Here is a 26212-nt window from a genome sequence, read left to right on the forward strand (position 1 = left end):
TCTCTCAGGAATGGGGCGGTGGCGCCCTCTGCATCAGCATTGCTGTGTCTGATCCACTCATACCAGCACAACACACACTAACACACCACCACCATGTCAGTGTCACTGCAGTGCTGAGAATGATCCACCACCTAAATAATACCTGCTCTGTAGTGGTCCAACAGCATGAAAGGTGGCTAACAAAGCATGCAGAGAAACAGATGGACTACAGTCAGTAATTGTAGAACTACAAAGTGCTCCTATATGGTAAGTGGAACTGATAAGGAGGTGGTTTAAATGTTATGGCTGATCGGTGTATATTAAAATTCCCTGGTACTGTTGTATAGGTTATGTATAGGGTCATAACGAATTTTTACTGTAGTTTGTATTCTATATCGCACCTGTGGGCTTTTGTTTAGTCTTAAATTATTGGACTTGGCTCTGAGTTTTGGCAGTAGTCGAAGGTATTTATCTTGCCATGTTTTTTTTTTTTAATTACCCTACTGCACATTTTATCCTGAATCTACAATACTCGCTACCTGCTTTATTTTTGTCTCCACTTTGCAGGTTTGCCCAAGCTTTGTGTGGAAAAGTCTTGTCCTTTACCTTCTATTGACATTTGGACCTTTTGTAAACGGATGTAAACTGGCAGCGCCACCCGAACTCTATGGTTGGTGTCACTTTAATTGAAAAACTGTCAAGCTGATGACCTAAATTGCACTGCGGCATGCCAAGCGCTGAAAAGCTTTTAGCCTCTACCTTTATCACTCATTATAAGAATATAATTCACATTCATAGTGGATAGACAGTCAACCCCAGTTTAGCATAATACAGGAGTTTTGGCACTGACTTGGCGCACACTCTTCTATACCTTGTTGAAAGCATGTGGTCTGACGTTCTTGGGTCATACATAAGCTTGGGTATTCGTTGTGTATTTTAAAAGCAGTTATTAGTATATTTTTGAACGACTTTGTGGTATTTACTCTCTGAATTAACTGTCCATTTTATCAGCTCCACTTACCATATAGAAGCACTTTGTAGTTCTACAATTACTGACTGTAGTCCATCTGTTTCTCTACATGCTTTGTTAGCCTCCTTTCATGCTGTTCTTCAATAGTCAGGACTCTCCCAGGACCACTACAGTGTAGGTATTATTTGGGTGGTGGATCATTCTCAGCACATCAGTGATAATGATATGGTGGTGGTGGGTTAGTGTGTGTTGTGCTGATATGAGTGGATAAGACACAGCAGCGCTGCTGGAGTTGTTAAACACCGTGTCCACTCACTGTCCACTCTATTAGACACTCCTACCTAGTTGGTCCACCTTGTAGATGTAAAGTCGGAGACGATCGCTCATCTATTGCTGCTGTTTGAGTCGGTCATCTTTGAGATCTTCATCAGTGGTCACAGGACACTGCCCACCGGGCGCTGTTGGCTGAATATTTTTGGTTGGGGGACTATTCCCAGTCCGGCAGTGACAGTGAGGTGTCACTCCAGCAGCGCTGCTGTGTCTGATCCACTCATACCACTCATAACACACACTAACACACCACCACCATGTCAGTGTCACTGCAGTGCTGAGAATGATCCACCGCCTAAATAATACCTGCTCTGTGGTGGTCCTGACTATTAAAGAACAGGGTGAAAGCAGGCTAAAAATGTATGTAGAGAAACAGATGGACTACAGTCAGTAATTGTAGAACTACAAAGTGCTTTTATATGGTAAGTGGAGCCACTCATACAATATTTCAAGAGCTATTGGCTGTCTAAATAGGTTAAGAAATATGCCTTGTATTTAGTTATGCCCCTTGCATTCGGGTAGAAAATGTTCCTTGTATTTATTATACTGTTTTTATCTGCATACTTGTATACAGCTAAAATGACAATAAAGCCTCTTGAACCTCCACTTAAAATAACTTCCATGGTTAACAGCTTGCGATGTGTTATACTCATCAGATGCTGCCCCCTATTTCCTAAGAAAAGTGTTCCATTTTCACTTTATCAGTCCACAGCACTTGTTGTTATGCTGGATTACATTATTGATTTAGGCATATGTAGGATTGCATTGAGTGATCATGCTTGAGCAAGCACAGACTGCTGTTAAATAGCCTACACACGTTACAGGTCCTTTGCTCTCATATAAAAGGTTGTGTGCTGCATTTTGGGCCAGAATGTGAGCAGTTTTATTTGATATTTTACTTGGTCTTTTAATATCCAGACTTACGTTCCCCTTATGCCAAGTTCACACTACACGACTGATTGGCGATAGGGGATGACACACTACACGATCTACCATTAGGACGAATCGCATATGGGTCAGTCTGGTCTCCCAAACTACGTTTTGTCACAAAAACACACGTGAGAACTGACAAAGGGGTTTAATGATACCCTGTCCAAAAATGCACGTCAACAATAAGAGCGCGATCAAAGTTGTTTGTGCGCTGATGTGCAGCGTAGAAGCAGGTAGGAAAAATAAATGAATCTTAAGTGGATTGGCCTATGCGACCAGAAGGGTTTGTCTGTTCTGTAGTGAGTTGAAGGTTAATAAATATTTTTGGCAGTGCATTGTTGGTATTATGGTTTGGCATGGACGGTAAGATCACAAATACTGTAAAGCTTGTGTGTGTGCCGATGTATTTGGATAGAAACTATATTATGCCCCTGTCCCACGTTTTTACACTCCTCCCCCGGGTTTCCCCTTACTCAGTATCTGGCTTTCTCATCGACTGTAGTTCCACATAGCACGCAACCTGCTCGCAATGCTTTTTATACTACAGGATTTTGACTGGCCGACTGGTCCAGATATTTAGCATGCTAGATATTTTTCTTGAGTCTGAGAGCGATCGGCAAGTCGCTTGGATCGAGTCGTTGAACAGTTCACACATAGTGATTTTCGATCCCCGAGCGAACGCCAAGTTGCTTCTGAGCTGCCACATCTAACAGCGACCAGTCGACCAGTGAAAATCAGGGCAAAAATCGTGTAGTGTGAACTAGGCATTAAGTAACGTTCTTAAAATGGCATTTCTTGCAAGTTGAAAGCTTTGATATCCTTCCACAGTATGTACACAGTATTTTGGCTACAGTAATAAGCTTTGAATCCAGCTTTTAAATAAATCTTTATCTATAACCTGCACAATAACTGACCAGTTTCTTTTTATAATCAGCAACATTCATTTACTAACTGAGGAAAAACTTTTTTTTTTTTTTAAATCACATTTGGGCCGCTCAGGTGATGCAGCGGTAAAAACACACGCTACAACCAGAGCCGGGTTCTCGAATACATCGTATCGAATCTCAGCTCTGCCTTGCTGGCTGAGGCTGAGTGGCTACATGAACAACGATTGGCCGGTTGTTCAGATGGACGGGACTTAGCCGGATATGGGTCTCTCTCTGTCAGACTGGTGCAATTACGACCTCTGCTGGCTGATTAGAGGCGCCTACACAGAGATGAGGAAAGAGTGCTCTTAGGATGCGTCTCTCCGTACACAACGCTAGGTGGCACAACACTCATCAATGTGTGGGTGATAAGATGCATACGGCTTGCTGCTCACGTATCGGGGGGGCGTGGGTTAGCTTTGATCTCCTTGGTCAGAGCAGGGATCGGCATAGGCAGAGAGGAAGCATGACGCAATTGGGCGATTGGACGTGTTAAGGAGGGAGAAAAAGGGGAAAAATGCATTAAAAAAAAAAATCACATTTGTCCAACTGATCGTTTTTGTCTTTTTTTTTATATATTGAAAAATTTTCTCAAAAATAATTGAGAAACCGTTTCATAAAGAAAATAAACACTGGTTTCTATATACTCTATTTCCTCGGCTTCTCTCCTTAGGGGTCGCCACTGCAGATCGTGATCTGTATTATTGATTTGGCACAGTTTTTAGGCCGGATGCCCTTCCTGACACAACCCTCCCTATTTATCCGGGCTTGGGCACTACAATGCACTGGTTTATGCATCCTAGTGGCTAGGTACCTATAGGACAATTCAGTGTCTCCAATTAACCTGGCTGCATGTCTTTGTACTGTGGGAGGAAACCGGAGCTCCCAGACAAGGGGAGAACATGCAAACTCCACACAGAAAGGACCCGGACCGCCCCACCTGGGGATCGAACCCAGGGCCTTCTTGCTGTGAGGCGACAGCGCTACCCACTTAGCCACTGTGTCTTTAAACTCTATATAACTCAGAACTAAATATCCAATAAGCTCAGGGTCAGGTGTCATCATACTTTTCCCCCTGTCGGCCAGCATATTGTTACAAGCGGCATTAGAATTGCAGCAGGGAAATTGTCAGCAATTAGATTGGGAGAAATATTTATTAGGATTTTAACACCATATTTTACACACTTTGGTTACATTAATGACAGAAACGGTAGTTAATCGTTACACAAGATTAATCAGTTCACAGTTCATTAATCAGTAGGGTTGCCAACCGTCCCATAAAATACGGAATCATTCCTTATTTGGAAACTAAACGTGGTGTTCCGTATTGAACTGATATGGGATGTGCTTTGTTCCGTATTTTTATCAATGGGAGAGAAATGCTGCAGATTAGACTGAGACAGGGCGATATGTATGAAACAGAAGGAAACTGCTGCTACAGTGGTAATTAGAAAGCGTTTGGTCATTATTTTAAGTAGTTTTCACGTTTAGTGTTAGTAACGCCGTGTGTGTGCAGGCATATCAGCATAACAACCCATTTATTATCCCACTGTTTGAGTAGCTCAGTCGCGCATATTTTTCCACCCTAGGTTCAAATCCAGCTTAGGGCAAAACTAAAATAACATAAGCAGGGCCGGCGCTATGGGGGATTTTTTTCACTGCCCCCCTAAGCAACGCAGTCCAGAACCGGGGCTGCATGTCAGTGTGAAGATGGATTATGTAAAAATGTTGTTTGTACTATTGAGAAAAAATGGTATATGATGTTCTTTATGATTGTTGTTTTGCCTAAAATATGGTTCTGATTTATTATTATAAAGAATGAAAATAATAAATGTTAAACAGCCTAAATAAAACATTTTGATAATGTTCCTATGGCGGTGTAAGACCCATTATATTTTTTATAGGTGCAACCCTAACCGCCTACCCCCTGCTCCCACTCAGGTAAACACCAGCCATCCCACCCCCACCCTATGCCTTTTGCCAACCCGCCAGCCCAGGGTGTTCCTTATTTCCAGTTCTGAAAGTTGGAAACAATATTAATCAGTCCGTTGTCAAACACAGTCATGGACAATTCTGTATCTTTAATTCACCTCACTTGCATGTCTTTGGACTGTGGGAGGAAACCGGAGCTCCCAAAGGAAGCCCACGCAGATACAGAACATGCAAACTCCACACAGAAAGGACCCGGATCGCCCCACCTGGAAATGGAACCCAAGACCTTCTTGCTGTAAGGCGTCAGTGCTACCCACTTAGCCTGTGGGAGGAAACCGGAGCTCCCGCAGGAAACCCATGCAGACACGGGGAGAACTTGCAAACTCCACACCTGGGAATGGAACCCAAGACCTTCTTGCCCCTTTCATACTGTATGATGTAGTGTAATTGCTAGAGGGACAATAGTCTCATAAAAATGTCAGCGCTAATTACAGTTTTCCTCAGTTTAAACACACAAGCATGGAACTACGGTCACAATTCTGAAATCTTTAATAATAATAATACTGCTAATAATAATAATAACTAGGGATGCATCAATACCATTTTTTCCAAACCGAGTACGAGTACAAGTACATGTATTTTAGTACTCGCCGATACCGATACCTATTTAGAATGATGCAATCTGGAGCATTATGGAATAGTGTAGTTTTTAGTGTAAAATAGTGCAGTGGAACAGTTGCTTGGGTTGCCATCACTAATTGTAAAAAAAAAAAAAAAAAACACCGCACAGACATCATTGAGAAAGCTTCTGACAAGCTAACGTTAACGTTCATTAATAAACGCACGTAATTAACGTTGTGCACATCATACATGCGATGCGATTCTGCTGATTGAAATATTTACTTTAAAAGGATAATACAGTCCGATCCCATCTGAGCCGATTCTATCAGCACATACATTCGTGGTTCACCTCGGTAAATCGTAAACGACTCTGAGTCGGCTCCCACTCTGTGGTAATAACCAGTATAATTAAGCCTGAGCTTTATAATGTAAGCGAGTCACACAAAATGTTCTGTAGTAGTTGGTGTTTATTTACAACCGCATCATTTATTATAACAGTAAACACGGAGAGATGACTGAGAAAAGAAGCTTAAAATGAGTCGACTCCTGAATCACTTGTATCGACACTGTGAACAGAGTATTGAACACAAACACGTCCTATAACAGCGGTCGCTGCTTTTGTAACCGGTTATCTTCGCTGTTAGCTCTATTTTGAAGTTTTTTTTTTTTTTTCTTTTAAAACGGAACTAAATAACATTAAACGTGCGTGTGAGCGTGGTCAGTGAGAATAATTCAATCTGTCTCCCGTGGGTGAAAAATGAATTGCTTTAGTCAGGTCAGGCTTTTTTGCCCGGTCAGGCACTCGCGCCCCACAGGTTGAAAATCCCTGCGTTAACGCAGCAACGTGCACTAGGCACAAGGTATCGGATGTTTAGTATCGGAGCCTCGTTTGCGAGTGCGAGTACGAGTTAATGAGGGCGGTATCGGGCTAATACCCGATACTAGTATCCGTACTCATGCATCTCTAATAATAACAATAATAATCATAATAATAATAATCATAATCATAATAATCATACTACTACTACTACTACTACTACTACTACTACTACTACTACTACTAATAATAATAATAATAATAATAATAATAATAATAATAAAACAACGATTCCACATATGTCACTAAGTCAGATGAGCGCCCTCACGAGTTGAATCACATTATCACTCTATTTGGAACTTAATAGGGCGTATACAAAATATTCTGAAAATTATGAGTAGTCACACTACAAAGTGTGTGAACGGCACTATTGTAGATCAGGCGTAGTTCACCTATGTAGGGAGCGAATTATGTTTTGGGATGCGATCCACTCTCGTAACTCTCTGCGCGCTCGTTTACGCGAGCCTATATTAATCGGTTGAAGCTCGCTGACAGAAGCTGTGTGTGAGGCAGAGCAGACGGTAATATCGTTGTAGAGTCGAGGTTTTTTTTATTTTAAGGCGTTTTACTGACTAAAAAACTATATTTTTTACAGATAATATTAAGTAATATTTTCTTTTTTAAGGCAATACGAGGATTGAAGGATAATAGTAGTGTGTAATGAGGTGGTTTCTTACTTTGTTTTAGTTTTAAACGACGTTTTAATGCTTTAGAATGTACCATGCGAAATAAAAAACATATAAAGAGATAAATAACGAACACCATTTATATTAGTTTAGGTTTATTAAAACATTTTTCACGCAGAGCAGTTTAAAACGACATGCCAGGCTGAGAGAAAGCTCTCCTAAAGCGTTTCGTTCGTCAATTGTTGGATTTTCCTCTCAGAACTACTTCAAATATCGTTTATCATCGTGTAATTCGACTTTTTGTGTCGAGGAATAGCAAATTCGACGGTTTATTTAACTTTAAAGAGGATTTTCCACCGACAGAACGGTATTTTTCCCGCTATGCTCCGTTTTTGCGCAGTTCTCGTGTGCGCGCTCGCGCTCATCAGCAGAAATCAGGCTCTCGCGGACGAGGAACTCAAAGGCGAACGCTTCGTGTGCACCGCCGTGCCCGCGGGTACAGACCTCAGCTGCCCGGTGGAGGCGGACAACCGAGTGCAGAGCGCGAGCCCGCAGGAGGACGAGTTTCGGAGCACTATCGTGCAGCTGCGGGAGACCGTTCTGCAGCAGAAGGAGACCATCGCCAGTCAGCAGGGCACTATTAAGGAGCTCAACTCCAAACTTGTACGCTGCGAGACCTCGGAGAGCAAGTGGCGTGGAGGCGCGCGCAGGAAAGAACAGGGCAAGAACACGATGGGTGATCTGCCGCGCGACCCGACTGAGACCGTGGAGCAGTTGGGCAAGACCATGCAGGGGCTGAAGGACCGTCTGGAGAACCTGGAGGTGAGATATGCACTGGATGTATATATAAAAAAAACTTCCAAAACGACAGGTGTCACTTATAGGCTGCTGGATGTGTGCGCGTGTGTGTGACCGTGCGTGCGTGTAATTGTTAAAAACATGCAATGATTTTGCTGCACTAGGGTATACTGTACATCTTATGTGACAGACAAAAGTCTGATAATTATTACCATATTTCTACTATACTTACTTCTTAATGAAGGTAAAAGTCTGTTGTCTAATGTATGTAATGGTATGTAAACTATATGGACAAAAATGTTGGTACACCTACATGAGCTTTTATGACATCACTAAATCTACAGGCATTAGTATGTACTTGGTCCCCCCTTTGCAGCAATAACAAAGAGCTTCCGCTCTTCCAGGTAGGCTTTCTACAATATTTTGCAGTCGTCTGTGGGGATTTTTGTCCATTCATCCAGAACAGCCTCTGTGAGGTCGGGCACTGATGTTGGACGAGAACTTGACTCACAGTTTCCATTCTAGTTCTTCCCAAAGGTGTTTGATGTGCTGGTTGCGGTCAGTGCTCAGTGCTCAGTGTAGGTCAGTCAAGTTCTTCCAGACCATCTCACCCAACCATGTATTTTTGGACTAAGCATTGCGCACTTGTGCACAGTCATGCAGGAACAGAAAATGGCCTTGCCCAAACGGTTCCATTTGTATTTGTATGCTTAAGCATTTCGATTTCCCTTCACTGGAACTAAGGAGCCAGGCCCACTGCATTATCCCTATTTTAGCAAATGTTACAGCTGGTACAATGCTGCCAGGCAGGTAACATTCTCCGGGCATTCGCCTAACCCAGACTCATCCATCAGACTGCCAGATAATAAAGCATGATTTGTCACTTGTCAACACATTTCCACTGCTCCGGAGTCCAGTTGCAGTATGCTTTAAACCAGTGGTCCAGAACCACTGGGCCGTGGACTGGTACCGGGAGATCGCTACAAGAGCAATTCAATTTCCAACAGTTTTCGGGTGTTATTGTCTCCAATCACCACTAGTTGGGAGCAGCGTCTCGTTGCATCGAAAAAAGCTCAGGATTCACACTGATTTTCCATTCTATAGTTCTATTTTAAATCATCCCGCCCTCACCGGTCCGTGAAATTATATCTTATATGAAACCGGTCCGTGGTGCAAAAAAGGTTGGGGAGGGCTGCTTTAAACCACTCTATCTGACACTTGGCGTTGTGCTTGGTGATGTAAAGCTGCTTGGCCATGGAAACTCATGCCATGAGGTAACCGGCATTCAGTTTTTGTGCTGATGTTAATGCCAGAGGAGGTTTGAAACTCTGCAGTTGAGTCATCAGAGCGTTGGTGATGCTTTTAAACACCATACACCTCAGCACTCGGTGACGCTGCTCTTCAGCTTTACGTGGTCTGCTGCTTTGTGGCTGTGTTGGTGTGGTTTCTAAATGCTTCCACTTTTTTAAATGCACCACTCACAGTTAAATGTGGAATATCTTGGAGGAAAAAATTGCAAACGTACTTGTTGCAGCAGTGGTATCTTATTACAGAACTAAGCTTGAACTCATTGAGCTCCTTAGATAGATCTATTCATTCACAAATGTCTGTAAAGGCAGACTGCATAGCCAGGTGCTTGATTTTATACACCCGTGGCAACAGGACTGAATGAAACAGCCCAAATTCAGTGATTATGAGTTGTGTCCATATACTGTATGTGGATCCATGACATCACAAATATTATCTAACATGGGAAATAAAAGAATGCATGTCAAAGCAATTTTCAAACTCCACATAACACTTTTTCACTTCTCCAGCCAGTAGTCGTGGTCACAATTTTTACTATACATGCTATGTTTTGCAATATTCAGTTTTGCTAAGGCTTTGTCAACAACTCCTAAGCTGGACAGTCTACCCATACTTCAAGTATTTAACATGATTCAACATGGGAAATAGAGATAAGAACCAGTTAGTCCTAAAATTAATAGCTATATTAACTTTTAAAGCACTAATGTCAACAGTCTATGCTGATTTAGTTCATTTAGTTAGATGTAGTTGAATCTAGATTTAGCTGCATCTGGTCACTTCTACCTCACAGTCTGTCCAGACTGAGACAAAGAGTCTGTCTGAAAACCTAGTGATCTGCCTTGCTGCGCACTGCCTACCTAGCCTAGGCAGCTGCCTGCTTAGAGGATTCTAATTAGACATTAAACTTATAAGGCGAATTATTTAAATGCACTACGTAGACAGCATTTACTGTCCCCATTTACTGTCCCCAAGGGTTTGGCTTAACAAGCTAACAAACACAGTTATCCTCAGGCCATTTAAACCAATTAGCTGATGTTACACAACTCACTAGCATGCCAGCTAACATATGCCTCTGTGCACCCCAAACTGTTACATTGACACTGACAAACCCAAATTTGCAATAAATCATATTGTGGCGCCGGCGAGCAGGAAGGATAGCGTCAGGGCCGCGAGTGAGCTGCCTTTGGCAGTTCATTCAGTGGTTTAGGGACAGACACCCATTCATACACACATACATTCATACAACAGACAAACATATAAGCTACTTACCCAACCCTCACCGCAGCCACCCCACTCCCGACAACGGGATACACGGCCACGGTGAGCTTAGACACCACTGCCGCAAGGCTTTCTGGGTAAAGCCTGTGCCGACGCTACACTGCCCCCTCCCTAATGGTCAACCATCCCGGTGACCCACTCACCAGCGTCCACTGGGTGGCTCCATGTCCGGACCTCACCCCATTACACTGCCGAGCCGCTGTTTCCACCCCCTGCTACACCTGGCTTTCCATGCCCCTGCAACAACCCCAAGGCCAGCGCACTCAGACAGATCGGGCATATTGGCCCACCGAACCACCAGAGCCACCCAAACATCACAATCCCACTTCTGACACCAATGTGGCGCCGGCGAGCAGGAAGGATAGCGTCAGGGCCGCGAGTGAGCTGCCTTTGACAGTTCATTCAGTGGTTTAGGGACAGACACTCATTCATACACACATACATTCATACAACAGACAAACATATAAGCTACTTACCCAACCCTCACCGCAGCCACCACAATCCCGACAACGGGATACACGGCCACGGTGAGCTTAGACACCACTGCCGCAAGGCTTTCTGGGTAAAGCCTGTGCCGACGCTACACTATGTATACACCTTTATACAAATTACAAATCAATGAGAATTTATTTACTTTTGAAAATAACTTCCGCCATAGTTGAACATTTTTTGTGAGAAAAGTTGTGCCACACTGAATGCTGGGATTGTCTTTATCGCTGATTAAACATAGGATGCTTTATCATTATTCAGTCAGAATATTGCTCAAAATAAGGCACCTTATGCGTAGTTCACACTACACGATTTTTGCCCTGATTTTCACTCGCCGACTGGTCAGACGTAGATTTGGGGCCGGCTCGGGAGCAACTCGGCGTTCGCTCGGCAATCAAAACTCAGCTCTCAATCGCTATGTGTGAACTACTCAACAACTCGATCCGAGCGGCTCTCCGAGCACTCGGCGACTGAAGAGAGATATCTAGCTTGTCAAATGTCTGGGTATGAGTCGGCCGACTGGCAATGAGTGCTGTGTCGAACAGCCAATGAGAACGCAAGATACGAGGTGAGGGGAAACGCAGGGTAGGAGTTGTAAAAAGGTGGGAATATAGTTTATATCAGAATACATCGGCACACACGTTTTACAGTGTTTCTGACCTTATCGTTCTCTACAAAGCATAACATCAGCGCTGCATTACAAAAAATATTTATTAACCTACAACTCACTATAGAACAATCCATGATGTTTGCGTAACCCAATCCACTCGGATTCATTTATTTTTTCTACTTGCTTTTACGCTGCACATCAGCGCACAAACTTTGATCGCTCGCTACTTGTTGTCGTGCATTTATGGACGTGGTATCGTTAAACCTTCCGTCATTTCTCGCATTTGTTTTCATGACAAAACGTAGTTCGGGAGACCAGAGAAGCTCGGCTGCGATTCCAGTTGGTGATAGATCATGTAGTGTGAAACCCCCTATCGCCGATCAGTCGTGTAGTGTGAAAACCACCGACTAACCGACTTGAAAGACTCACGATTACAAGAGATCCAGTCGTGTAGTGTGAAATGTACAGCGACCTGACGAGTGTGAACTTGGCATTAGTAGGCAGCATTTTAAGGTATCTAAGATTTAAGACAGGCATCTTCTCAGAAGTGCGCATAGGATGACGTAAAATGCCGTCTATGTAGAGAGCTCAGTAGGTTTATAGACAGACCCAAATAGTCTCTAGTCTCTAGCAGGCAGTGAACGGACACTGTCACAGTCTCTATCAATAATCAGCAGTCTGGCTTGCAAGACTATAATAGCTCTGACACCTGTTGATGATCATAATATCACTTTAATAATAATACTATAATGCTTTATAATGTGACATAAAACTGCCACCTGTATGCTTTCACAAAATCCATAATGGTATCCCAGTGGGTGGAAAAAAAATCATTATGGAGACACACAATCCACACAGCATGACTGCGAGTGAAAATGCACTTGAGCCCCAAGTGTGAAAAAAAAGGAAATCAAAAGTCCACACAAATATACAGATATGGATATTCCAAATTGTATTCCTTTAGTTACACATCCTGTGTAGTGCGTGATGCTTATGTGCATCTACCAATCCAAACAAAAAAAGCTTGATTTGATTTTTTGATGAAGTGAAACCCCATTGATATTTGTGTATAGGCTTATGCGCTTAAGAGTGAGGTGTAGTCCCTGCAATAACAGATGCTGATTAAAGTTGTATTGCTTTTCTCATGCAGCAGCAGTTGCACACGAACGTGTCTGGTTCACCATTTCCCAGCGAGCTACGTGACCTGTTGAAGCGCCGCCTGGGCACTCTCGAGAGTCAATTATTGAGGAGAGTGGCTGAGCTGGAGGAGGAGAAGAGCCAGCTCTACAATGAGACCTTGGCTCACCGGCAGCACACAGAGAACACGCTCAAGTCGCTGCTAGAGAGAATCACCGAACTAGAGAGAAGTACGCAATGCTTAGCCTGTAGCTTTTTGCATCATTATATGTAGATTTTTTTTTTTACCTTTTCTATACACTATACTGTACATCGATCAGCCATAACATTCAAACCGCCTCATTGTTTCTACACTTACTGTCTATTTTATCAGCTCAACTTACCATATAGAAGCACTTTGTAGTTCTACAGTTACTGACTGTAGTCCATCTGTTTCTCTACATACTTTGTTAGCCCCCTTTCATGCTGTCCTTCAATGGTCAGGACTCTCGGACCACATTCTCAGCACTGCAGTGACACTGACATGGTGGTGGTGTGTTAGTGTGTGTTGTGCTGGTATGAGTAGATAAGACACAGCAGCGCTGATGGAGTTTTTAAACACCTCACTGTCACTGCTGGACTGAGAATAGTCCACCAACCAAAAATATCCAGCCAACAGCACCCTGTGGGCAGCATCCTGTGACCACTGATGAAGGTCTAGAAGATGACCATCTCAAACAGCAACAATAGATGAGCGATCGTCTCTGACTTTACATCTACAAGGTTGACCAGCTAGGTAGGAGTGTCTAATAGAGTGGACAGTGAGTGGACACAGTATTTAAAAACTCATACCAGCACAACACACACTAACACACCACCACCATGTCACTGTCACTGCGGTGCTGAGAATGATCCACCACCTAAATAATACCTGCTCTGTGGTGGTCCTGTGGGGGTCCTGACCATTGAAAAACAGGGTGAAAGCAGGCTAAAAAACTATGTAGAGAAATAGATGGACTACAGTCAGTAATTGTAGAAATATAAAGTGCTTCTATATGGTAAATGGAGCTGATAAATTGGACAGTGTGTGTAGAAACCAGGAGGTGGTTTTAATGTTATGGCTGATCAGTGTATATGTACTTGTAAAAGTACCTCTGTGATTGCACCTCTTGTTTTTACGATGTTTCTAATAGCTTGCAGTGCTTGCATGAGTTTTACAAGTGATTTTTTTAACTGGGCCCAAACAAGAGCTTTGCAGTGTTAATATGGGTGCGGCTAAATAATTTTTCTGGTGCTAGTTGCATATAAAATAGCTTATTGTTGGCAGTCAATTGTTTCTCTTACCATACTGCTCCAACTGTGAAGCACACAGCCCCGGGCTTTGTTGAATAAACAGTTTATCCATCACTCAGCTGGCATTATGAGCTTAGTTTCCATTTTCTGCAATGAGGACAGGGTAAAGGACGTACATTTCACTAATGAGCAGAAATTGCCATCCCATCCAGATATTAACTTTTTTTTGTTGCATAATAAATTATAAAACTGACTCATGTTAAGAGCTATTAAATTCATCAATCTGCCTTCTTCTTACAGGTAACAGTGCATTCAAATCCCCAGAGGACTTCAAGGTGTCTCTTCCGCTGCGGACAAACTACTTGTATGGGCGTTTTAAGAAGAGCCTGCCGGAAATGTATGCCTTTACAGTGTGCATGTGGCTCAAGTCCAGTGCAAGTCCGGGCATCGGAACACCGTTCTCCTACGGCGTCCCGGGACAGGCCAATGAAATTGTGCTTATAGAATGGGGCACCAACCCTATTGAGCTTCTTGTCAATGACAAGGTGAGTTAATAATCCTTGATACAAAGCTGCAAAGTTGCATATATGATCATTGTCAAACTGTTTTTAGTATTTTAATAGTGCATTCAGTATTGGTTTTCAGCTTTGCCCTTATGCACAGAGATTTCTCTGGATTTTCTGAATCTTTTAATAATGTTATGGATTGTAGATGGTGATGTTACTAAGTTACCTGCAATAATGCCTCAAGAAAATTTGTTTCTAAATGGTTGGACTATTCGCTCACACAGTTTTTCCGCAAAACAGCAAACCAAACCCAACCATGCTCATAAATGATTGATAATAACACGTGGAAGGTTTCAAACCACATGTTTTTTGATCATATCATAAATGATTACACCTTACACAACTTCCTAGTTTTATACTGTCCATGTCTTAGTTGCACTGTGCTCTTGAACGGAGCACTTACCTCCTAGGATTAAGGATAAATGTTTCTAAAGCAGCAAAGTGCTTTGCTTTTTATAACGACCATCACATACTTTATTACAACCCGATCTCCCAGCAAAGTTTTTAAGCACCCTGAGAATATATTGTGCATTGACTAGACTTAAATTCTCAATGCAATCAGCCCTCCTTCAGGTAAATGAGTCAATTATTCTGGCAAATTGCAACCCCAAAAACAATGATTTACGTACAAAGACACCCCTAGCGCAAGCCATTTGAGATATTTATTAATCTCTTTATAATCCATTAGTAAAAGTTGTGTGGTTTGTTTTTTTTAACCTGGACATTTATGGAGTCAAATGACATTTTAATTGTGTTAGAATTGTTTTAATTAGTTGTGTGCGCTAAATGCTTAGGTGGCTTGCAAATCAATTCTACAGATGCGTCTGAGAAACTGTTTACTTATATAGTGAAAATATTTTGCACTTTTATTATATTTTATACAATATTTTACTTTCCAAATCACAGTTACTGTAACCATTTAAGTTTATAGCTAATACAACCCCTGGCAAAAATTATGGAATCACCACTCTTGGAAGATGTTCTGTCAATTGTTTAATTTTGTAGAAAAAAAATAAATCACAGACATGCCACAAAACTATCATTTTTCAAAATGTCAACCTTCTGGCATTAAGAAACAGTAAAAAAAAGAAACAAATATAATAGTTGTGGTCAGTCACAATTGCTTTTTTTAGATCAAGTAGAGGAAAAAAATATGGAATCACTCAAATCTGAGGAAAAAATTATGGAATCACTCTGTAATTTGCAGTTTAAAAACAAAACATCTGCAGCAGATTAGATTTGCTAATTATTCTTCAATTTAAAAAGAGTGCTTACACCTCGGAGAGCTGTTGCACAAAGCAGATTGTCATGAATCATGGTTCCAACACAAGATATGTCAGTTGAAACAAATGAGAGGATTATAAAACTCCTTCAAGAAGATAAATCATTGTGGAATGTCGCAAAAGATGTTGGTTGTTCCCAGTAAGCTGTGTTTAAAATCTGGACCAAGTACAAACAAAATGGGAAGGTTGTAAAAGGGAAGCATACTGGTAGACCAAGGAAGACATCAAAGCGTCAAGATAGAAAACTTAAAGCAATATGTCTTGAAAACAGAAAATGCACAACAAAACAAATGAGAAACAAGTGGCCGGAAAGTGGAGTCAATGTCTGTGACTGAACTGTAAGAAATCACCTAAAAGAAATGGGATTTACATACAGAAAAGCCAAACAAAAGCCATCATTAACACCTAAAAAGAAAAGAACAAGGTTAAAGTAGGCTAAAGAAAAGCAATCGTGGACTGTGGGTGACTGGATAAAAGTGATCTTCAGTGATGAATCGCGAATCTGCATTGGGCAAGGTGATGATGCTGGAACTTTTGTTTGGTGTCTGTCCAATGAAATTTATGAAGATAACTGCCTAAAGAAAACATGTTAATTTCCACAGTTGTTGATGATATGGGCCTGCATGTCGGGTAAAGGCACAGGGGAGATGGTCTTCAATAAATGCCAAAGTCCACATTGAAATTTTGGACGCTTTTCTTATTCCATCAGTTGAAAGGATGTTTGGTGATGATGACTTCATTTTTCAAGATGATAATGCATCTTGCCATAGGGCAAAGGACGTGAAAACTTTCCTTCAAGAAAACATATAATGTCAATGGCATGGCCTGCAAATAGTCCGGATCTCAATCCATTTGAAAATCTCTGGTGGAAATTGAAGAAAATGGTCAATGACAAGGTTCCAACCTGCAAAGCTGATCTGGCAACAGCAAGAGACAGTTGAAGGCAGATTGATGAAGAATACTGTTTGTCATTAGTTAACTCCATGCCTCAGAGAGTTTAAACCATTATAAAAGCCAGAGGTGGTGCAACAAAGTAATAATGGTGCAGTGTTTTCTAATGATTCCATAATTTTTTCCTCAGATTTGAGTGATTCCATATTTTTTTCCTCTACTTGATCTAAAAAAAAAGCAATTGTGACTGACCACAACTATTATATTTGTTTCTTTTTTTATTGTTTCTTAATGCCAGAGGGTTGACAGTTTGAGAAATGATAGTTTTGTGGCATGTCTGTGATTTATTTTTTTTCTACAAAATTAAGCAATTGAAAGAACATCTTCCAAGAGTGGTGATTCCATAATTTTTGCCAGGGGTTGTAGTAATCTTTAGAAAGCACTTGCATGAAGTGCAGAACTTTTTAGTATTTGGTATGTTGCCCCCTTAAAGGCTGCTTTCACATGATAAGCGTTTTGAACTTCGTTAACCTTGAGGCTGTGGACATATGCTCAGTCAATGGTCGTCATTTTGAAGTGTAAGAAGATAGAAAAATGGAAATGGGTTATGAAACTGTATTGCTTTAATTAAAGGCCCCATAGAATCTTATTAAAGAGCTACAAAACCACAACTAGCATTTCCAGAATTGGGAAACGTGGGATTGCTACAATCTATCTAAATACAAACCCAGCCTCCCTATTTCACAGCTCACTAGTCACCATGCCGTATTTTTCTCCCACTGTCACAGGTTTTGTTTGAATTATTGAAGTTGAATTAATTATCACTTCCTACTATATATACAGTATGCTGTATGTCGATAGCTGATCAGAATGAATTTAAGGTATTCACTCTCTTTTAATATTTTGCTCAACGAAAATATTGTAATATAATAATAACGACCAGGCGAGTGCAGTCAATGGGGGGGGGGGGGGGGGGGTTCATAGTGTGGTGGGGGGTTTAGTTCATGTCGTGGAGGTGCCCGAACCGAACCCCCCCAGTGCATTCTGGGGCACCACCTCTATTGGTGGTAGGGAAACAGTGGCGTAACCAGTGCATTACCGTTTTGCCGCGTATCATGCAAAAGAAGCCTAATGGGACCTATGTTGAATGACTGGAGGAAAGTCCATAACAGTCAGCACTCATAGATCTTCTTTGGTCTTCAAATAAGTGTAGAAGCATTTTACTAGTAGTTTCAAACTTTTGGCCCCCACTGTAGTTGCTGGACTATAGGCATGTCCGGCTCTGCACAGTGCATGCTTTGTCAGTCCTTCCTAGCTGATTAAACATAAACTATATCTCGGAAAGTATGTAGACACCCCCCCTAATTAGAGATGGAACGATCGATCGGCTATAAATCGATATACATTTTGAATCAAAATATGCTATCGGCGATCGGCGATATTTCACAAATGTAGCCGATCCGATCATGTGATATATAAAGACCATGTTAAGCTTAACAGCTCAGTGGATTGATCCAGACTTTGAGCTACAAAGCACCAACCATCACATCACCATTCATCAACCATCGTACAGAAACCACAGTGAAAGCTCTTCACGACCTAAAATAACATAAATTGTGCATCATACATAGTTCAGGATCATCTGCTCTGACTGACAGAAAACTTTTAGCTCCACAGACGGAACGAGTCTGACTCGGTTACAGATCTGTGGTAATAGCAGTTTAATTGAGCTTTTTAATGAAGCTTTTTAATGTAAGAGAGTCACACAAAATGTTCTGTAGTAGCTGGTGTTTATTTAAAACCACGACATTAATTAATAACAGTAAACACGGAGAGATAACTGAGAAGAGAAACTTACGCTTCGCATAAAATGAATCGACTCATGAATCACTTATATCGATACTGTGAACAGAGCGTCTCTCTTAAAGGCACACACACGTCAATGCTTCTGTCACCGCTTTATCTTCACTGTTCTTCCTATTTTTAAGGTTTTTTCAGACTGAACTGGATAACATCTAACGTGTGAGCGTGGTCAGTTAGACTAATGAGATATGTCTCCCGTGGGTGAAAAATGAATTGCTTTAGTTTTAGAAGTAAAAAAAATCTCGCAATGCCGCCACACCCCCTGGTCAGGCACTCGCACCCCACAGGTTGAACACCCGCCCCCCCACCCCCGATCGGCATTGGCTATCGGCCGATTGCTCTGAAAACAACCCCGATCGGTACATCTCTACTCCTAATTATTAGGTTTTTTAGGTGTGTGCTTTAGGTATATCTGGAGCCAATATGTGTGTAAAATAAACGATATAAAATATTTATATAGTGAGATTCCAAATTTGTAGCAACAGTTTGGGAAAATCACTTTCTCGTTCGAGCATGAGTATACCCCTGTGCACCAAGCAAGGGCCATAAAGATCTTCATGGCTTGATGTGTTTTGATTTGTTTGAATTTGTCAGTACCATGAGACTTCACCACTATATCAAATCGAGAGATGAATCCTGGCCCTGGTCAAGACTGTTTGTCATAAAAGCTGAGTCTGCCTTCCAAGTTCTTAATGGGTTTTATTAAAAGTGGCTCCCTGGGTAGAATTTCTCATGTCAGTCTTATAAATACCCACATGAAACGTCCATTTGTGTAACAATTAATACATTTGAATCAGCAGATTTTTACATACATACTGTATTTATTGTCACTAACTAGCTTCATTCTGGTCAGGACTGCAGCGGGTCTGGCACCATCACAGTCAGGACAGGACACTAATCCTTGACCTGGCTTCACACCATCACACATGCATTTTCTCGAACACCTAGAGCTAGTCTGATCCACTCGTTTTGCTTTTAATGAAGGTTAGGGTCATGGTTGGTCCGGTTTCCCTGGAATCAATAAGCGCAATCCAGTGACACACCCTGGACAGGACACCAATCTATTGCGGGGTCGCAGCCAGTCCCCCCTCCGAGACATAGCCAATCATGTCTATATGCAGACATTTGCAGACTGGCTGATAGCACTGCTGAGGATTCGAACCCTAGATCCCAGCAGTAGTGGGTTAGTGTAATTTACATCTGTGTCAATCAAGAGCCTACACAGCAAAATTTTATAATTACATATAACGTAATAAACACCAGTCAATACCTTTGTGCACAGTAACTTTTAATAGTGGCCAACCTGTTATAATCTTGTAACACTTTATCAAATTGTCCTACCTGCTCAATTCACTTTTATTTTTATTAGACGTTTGAGATTCGTAAAGTCCGGTTGCCATAAATTGCAAAAATCATTAGATATCTGCATGTCTGTCCCCTGCTGCATATGCCCTGCAGGTCTCGAGAGAGAGGGAGAGAAAAGCGAGAGAGAAAGCACGGCTGCCTAAATAATTCCCATGATACGACTCCTAGGCTGTGTCAGTTTGGCATTTTGCTTATTGAGAAAGGCAGCTGGGCCTACGGCTTTCTGCTTTAGCATGCATTATACATGTGAGCGTGTATGTGTGCGTGTTTGTGTTTGCGTGTGTGAGCCTATGAGGTAAACACATGAGCTACTGCCAGAGTGAATTTAATTACAGGGAAGTTTTCAATACAGCTCACGATAAACCCACTATGTGCTGTGCAAGCCATATGTTGCATGTCACGACTTAAATATCAATTCACAGTGCATACTGTTGCACAGTGTTGGGTGTGGGCAGTGCAGATTAAAACCATGTTGTTACCTAACTGCAGTAGATTAAGCAAATGATGATTATTAAATATCGGCACAATTAATCAGCCTTCATCAGCCTTTTCATGCATTAGCAAAAATCAGCTTCCCTTTCAATGATTTTTAAATATAACCTGATTATTTTTTTATTTTCATGGTTTACCTCTGCATTTCCTGATCAGGGTTGTGGTGCATCTGATTTCTGATTTCACTGGGTGCAATCCAGTAACACATCTCGAACAGGTTGCCAACCCATCATGTATGTAGACATGCCTGTACACTGATCAGCCATAACATTAAAACCACCTCCTTGTTTCTACACTCACTGTCCATTTTATCAGCTCCACTTACCATATAGAAGCACTTTGAAGTTCTACAATTACTGACTGTAGTCCATCTGTTTCTCTACATGCTTTGTTAGCCTGCTTTCACCCTGTTCTTTAATGGTCAGGACCCCCACAGGACCACCAGAGAGCAGGTATTATTTAGGTGGTGGATATTCTCAGCACTGCAGTGACACTGACATGGTGGTGGTGTGTTAGTGTGTGTTGTGCTGGTATGAGTGGATCAGACACAGCAATGCTGATGGAGTCTTTAAACACCTCACTGTCACTACTGGACTGAGAATAGTCCACCAACCAAAAATATCCAGCCAACAGCGCCCCGTGGGCAGCGTCCTGTGGCCCATGATGAAGGTCTAGAAGATGACCAACTCAAACAGCAGCAATAGATGAGCGATCGTCTCTGACTTTACATCTACAAGGTGGACCAACTAGGTAGGAGTGTCTAATAGAGTGGACAGTGAGTGGACACGGTATTTAAAAACTCCAGCAGCGCTGCTGTGTCTAATCCACTCATACCAGCACAACACACACTAACACACCACCACCATGTCAGTGTCACTGCAGTGCTGAGAATGATCCACCACCTAAATAATACCTGCTCTGTAGTGGTCCTGTGGGGGTCCTGACCATCGAAGAACAGGGTGAAAGCAGGCAAAAAAGGTATGTAGATAAATACAGTATATGGACTACAGCCAGTGCTTCTATGTGGTAAGTGGAGCTAAAAAAAATGGACAGTGAGTGTAGAAACACGGAGGTGGTTTTAATGTTATGGTTGATCGGTGAAAATGGCATAAAGACAACAGAAAATACAATTAAAGTGTTAATTGCAATCATCTGTAAGGCAATAATTAGGCATTCAAATGTCACAATTGTGACAGACAGAGCATTGTGCTGTGCATGCTAAACACACTCATGGATTGTATTATTTATTTTTGCAAAGCATAATGAGAAGATGAGAGGAGAACACTTTCTTTAATTTAGCAACACATAACTATAAACAATTGCTTGGATAGAATTTAAATGAACTAATCTGCTTGTACTTTACCCAGAGCCCAACACTGCACTAATATATTTCTTTATATATTTACTTAATGAATACAAATATTGACAGTGCTGTTTTAATGATGTCCAATACTGTACAGTATCACAACAACTCATTCTTCTTTCTGAATTACTCTAGACATATAAACAGTCTCTATAATCTATAACGTATCGACCGTTCCACTCTGCAGGTGGCTCAGCTGCCGTTGTCTGTAGGTGACGGCCGATGGCATCACATCTGCATCACCTGGACGACCCGAGACGGCTTCTGGGAGGCCTATCAAGACGGCGAGAGGCTGGGCACTGGGGAGAACCTGGCCCCCTGGCATCCAATTAAACCTGGAGGAGTGATCATACTGGGCCAAGAACAGGTAGGAGCAAAAGAAAGACTTAAAAGCCTCTTAAGGGAGCGATAAGAAATAAATAGAGCAAGTGTTCGCACGCTAGGAGTAAAAGACGTCATGTCTTTCCTTTACAACTGCGCCGCCATGCCACCATTACACAACACAAAGCGAGTGAGTAATCTCAAGGGATGTTACATTTTAAGGAACAGGGGGAGGGGGGAATTCTTCTTCAGTCTAATAGTGATATTTAGTTCAGTTTTGTTGGCTGTATGGCAATAATACAGTTTGTCCCACATATACAGTGGAAGCCTAGTGGGTACAGCTTTAGACTATTAGTCAGAAGGTTGAGGGTTTGAATCCTGGCTCTGCCATGCAGCCAGTCTTGGGCCTTTAAGCAAAGCCCCCTCTTAACCCTCTCAGCTCCAGGGGCTGACCCTGTGCTCAGTGGTTATGGTTCAGAGTTAGTGACTGTTAGGTCACTGGTTTAAGCCCTACCACTGCCAGGTTGCCATGATTTGGCCCCTGAGCAAGGCCCTTAGCCCTCAGTTGCTTGTATTGGATAAAAGCAGTTGCTAAATGCTGTAAATGTAATTGTATATACAAGTTGTGTATGAAATTATTTGTTGCTAAATAGCTTCATCTAAATCTAATTTTAAGAACCAATTTCTGAGGGCGCTCGGGTGGTGCAGCGGTCTATTATCCCAACCCACCACCACTAAGATGTAGGTTAAAGTCTCAGCAGCGTTATTTGCCAGCCGGGCGTCTACACAGACATGATTATGTAAGTCCTGAAAGGTGGTGGTGGTGGGGGGGGGTTTATTAAAGCCCTTCGATGAATTGGAGCCCTGTGTAGTTTATACCTTCCTTGTGGGTTGCCCAAACGGCACAGCAGGATACACACCAGCTAGCACACCAGTGCTGAGATTCTGAGCTCCCGGGTTTGAATCTCGGTTCTGCCACCGGTCGGCTGGGCGCCCCTAGCAGACACAATTGGCTAATGCCTACAGCAGACAAAAACTCTGTGTAAGAGGTAGGGTTATCAACGCTGTGTAAGGAGTGGGGACTAAGGGGTGGGGGTATCAACACTGTGTAAGGAGTGGGGTTATCAACACTGTGCAAGGAGTGGGGACTAAGGGGTGGGGGTATCAACACTGTAAGGGGTGGGGTTATCAACACTGTGCAAGGAGTGGGGACTAAGGGGTGGGGGTATCAACACTGTGTAAGGAGTGGGGACTAAGGGGTGGGTGTATCAACACTGTGTAAGGGGTGGGGTTATCAACACTGCAAGGAGTGGGGACTAAGGGGTGGGGGTATCAACGCTGTGTAAGGGGTGGGGTTATCAACACTGCAAGGAGTGGGGACTAAGGGGTGGGGGTATCAACGCTGTGTAAGGGGTGGGGTTATCAACACTGCAAGGAGTGGGGACTAAGGGGTGGGGTTATCAACACTGTGCAAGGAGTGGGGACTAAGGGGTGGGGTTATCAACACTGTGCAAGGGGTGGGGTTATCAACACTGTGCAAGGAGTGGGGACTAAGGGGTGGGGGTATCAACACTGTGCAAGGAGTGGGGACTAAGGGGTGGGGGTATCAACACTGTGTAAGGGGTGTGGTTATCAACACTGTGCAAGGAGTGGGGACTAAGGGGTGGGGGTATCAACACTGTGCAAGGAGTGGGGACTAAGGGGTGGGGGTATCAACACTGTGTAAGGGGTGGGGTTATCAACACTGTGCAAGGAGTGGGGACTAAGGGGTGGGGGTATCAACACTGTGCAAAGACCTTGGTTGTCCAGGGCAGCTATACATAAAGTGCAAAGATTGAGGCGTGGCTCTCCGTACACGAAGCCGGCCTCATGCCCAAATCCATCAAGTATGGGAGAACAAGAAGGGATTGGTGGGCTGCACACACATCAGAGGGAGTGTGTGTCAGGCAAATATACACCCTCCTTTGACACCGTTGGGGTCCCCAGCAGCAGATTGGCTATGCTAAATTGGGAGAAAAGGGGGCAAATGCATAAAAAATAAAATAAATACCTGCCTTGTGTACCTGCCAAAGTTCACCTATGGGGGTCTGGGGTCATGGCATCCATGCACCAAGAATGGTCAGACGTTCATATTCATTTGGCCGTATGATGTATTTTACCAATGTGTTTGTCAACCTATGCTCTTTTTTCCTCGACAGGACATCGTTGGGGGAAGGTTTGATGCCACACAGGCTTTCGTCGGAGAGCTAAGCCACTTCAACATGTGGGATCGAGTTTTGCGCCCCATAGACATCTCCAACATGGCCAACTGCTCAGCCTACATGCCTGGAAACGTCGTGCCCTGGATAGACACAAACGTGGAAGTGTTCGGAGGAGCCACAAAAGCAGCACTGGAGATATGCGAGGACCGTCTGTTTGACTCGTAAGCTCAAGCTCAAGCTCAAGCTATCGAGACGTTATTATTTTCGGAGGTAAAACACCTCACCGGGCTGCTTCGGGACCATTGTGTAGGGGACACAAGCATCTGATGAAACAGTATTCACTGTGCTCACCGTTCTTCTTCCTGGCTGATTTCTCTTCAGTTCTGCTGTTTTTGTTGTAACGTTTCTTATGTTGAGGTTTTTGTTTTCAGCAAGGCCAACGCATAAAGTAATCGTGACGTGTGAAATAGAAAAAGTACGCTCAGTTCGTTCGAACATTTTTTTTTTTTTTTACTTTGCAAGCTTCGGCCTCTTGTTGACGTTCGGTATGCTTTTGTGTTGCTCACGATTCAGAACAAAAGCATCAATTCCTCATAAAGAATCATTTCAACATGAGATGAATCAGTGGAATTGTAGATTACTGCTGTTTAATCAAACTGCATGAATGTTTAGGTTTTGCTTTTTTTGTTCAGTCCTATACAGGACAATAAACAAGCTTTTTAAACAAGCACCTTCATCAACCTGAGGGCTCGAGCAGAACGATTGTCCTTTTAAAAAAGATGCATAAATGAAAAAAAAAGTCTACGAATATGCAAATCTGTCTACAAACCCAAAGGTGACTCTGTGTACACAGTTGTGAGTGTGAGTGAGTGTGTGTATGTTTACATGTTATAAGTAATAGGGAACATTCGCTTTCCTGTCTATGGCTTTTAACTAGATGCCATCTTTTGCAGTATTACCATCAAGCGAAGTGAATTGAACTATAACAGCTGGTCGGCTTTAGCTAGGAACAGAGAGGCAATGTAGGCACAGAGGAACCTCGATTTAACAGACCTCCATTGAACAGATTTCGGATTTAACGGACAAAATCTGGGAAATCGAATGTCCGTTCTGATCGTTTAAAAAGACCAGTAGTTCAGTAATGGTCCACTAGCTACTTTGTCTAACTATTTTGTCAGGAGGCTCGCTTTGTTCCCGCCTTTCTTTATGTTTTATGCTTCATTTTTGCAAGTTCTAGTGCTTAGTTATGGCTTCGAAAGAGTCCCCGCTATACGATTACAGCAAAAAAAGCATCTTCTCCACCACACAAGGTAAATGAAATTTCTCCCCAGTAGTACACTCACACTCACTCACTCACATTTTCTTAACTGCTTATCCAATGAGGTCCGGGAGGAAGGAGGGGGGGGGGGGGGGGGGGGGGCAGACAGACATACACACATTCACCTATAGGGCAATTCAGTGTCTCCAATTAACCCGACTGCATATTTTTGGATTGTGGGAGGACGCCAGAGCTCCCGGAGGAAACCCACGCAGACACGGGGAGAACATGCAAACTCCGCACAGAAAGGACCGCCCCGTCTGGGGATCGAACCCAGGACCTTCTTTCTGTGAGGCGACGGTGCAACCCACCGAGCCACTGTGCCACCCCCCAGTAGTACAGTACTCCAATTTGAATATTTATTTACAGGTTTTACATTACATGTTTACATACCCTTTTACGTTGTTCGTTTTACTGTTCATCATATGTGCATGTTTAGCACTTTTGTGGAGCTTATTGCTGAGTT

At 42.6% G+C, this 26212-nt stretch overlaps 1 protein-coding gene across 1 annotated transcript in view; it reads left to right on the top strand.

Moving 5' to 3' along the window:
* Window positions 1-25168, top strand: part of nptx2a (neuronal pentraxin 2a) — a 90047-nt gene extending 64879 nt beyond the window's left edge. The window contains exons 2-6 of the mRNA XM_062985050.1: window positions 7555-8013; window positions 12825-13041; window positions 14384-14628; window positions 22094-22273; window positions 24426-25168. Of these exons, the coding sequence (XP_062841120.1) occupies window positions 7555-8013; window positions 12825-13041; window positions 14384-14628; window positions 22094-22273; window positions 24426-24653 (1329 nt within the window). The 3' untranslated portion in view covers window positions 24654-25168. The remainder of the gene's footprint in view (window positions 1-7554; window positions 8014-12824; window positions 13042-14383; window positions 14629-22093; window positions 22274-24425) is intronic.
* The last annotated feature ends 1044 nt before the right edge of the window (window positions 25169-26212 follow it).

The sequence above is a fragment of the Trichomycterus rosablanca genome, chromosome 22 (assembly GCF_030014385.1).
Source record: "Trichomycterus rosablanca isolate fTriRos1 chromosome 22, fTriRos1.hap1, whole genome shotgun sequence".
Lineage (NCBI taxonomy): Eukaryota > Metazoa > Chordata > Actinopteri > Siluriformes > Trichomycteridae > Trichomycterus > Trichomycterus rosablanca.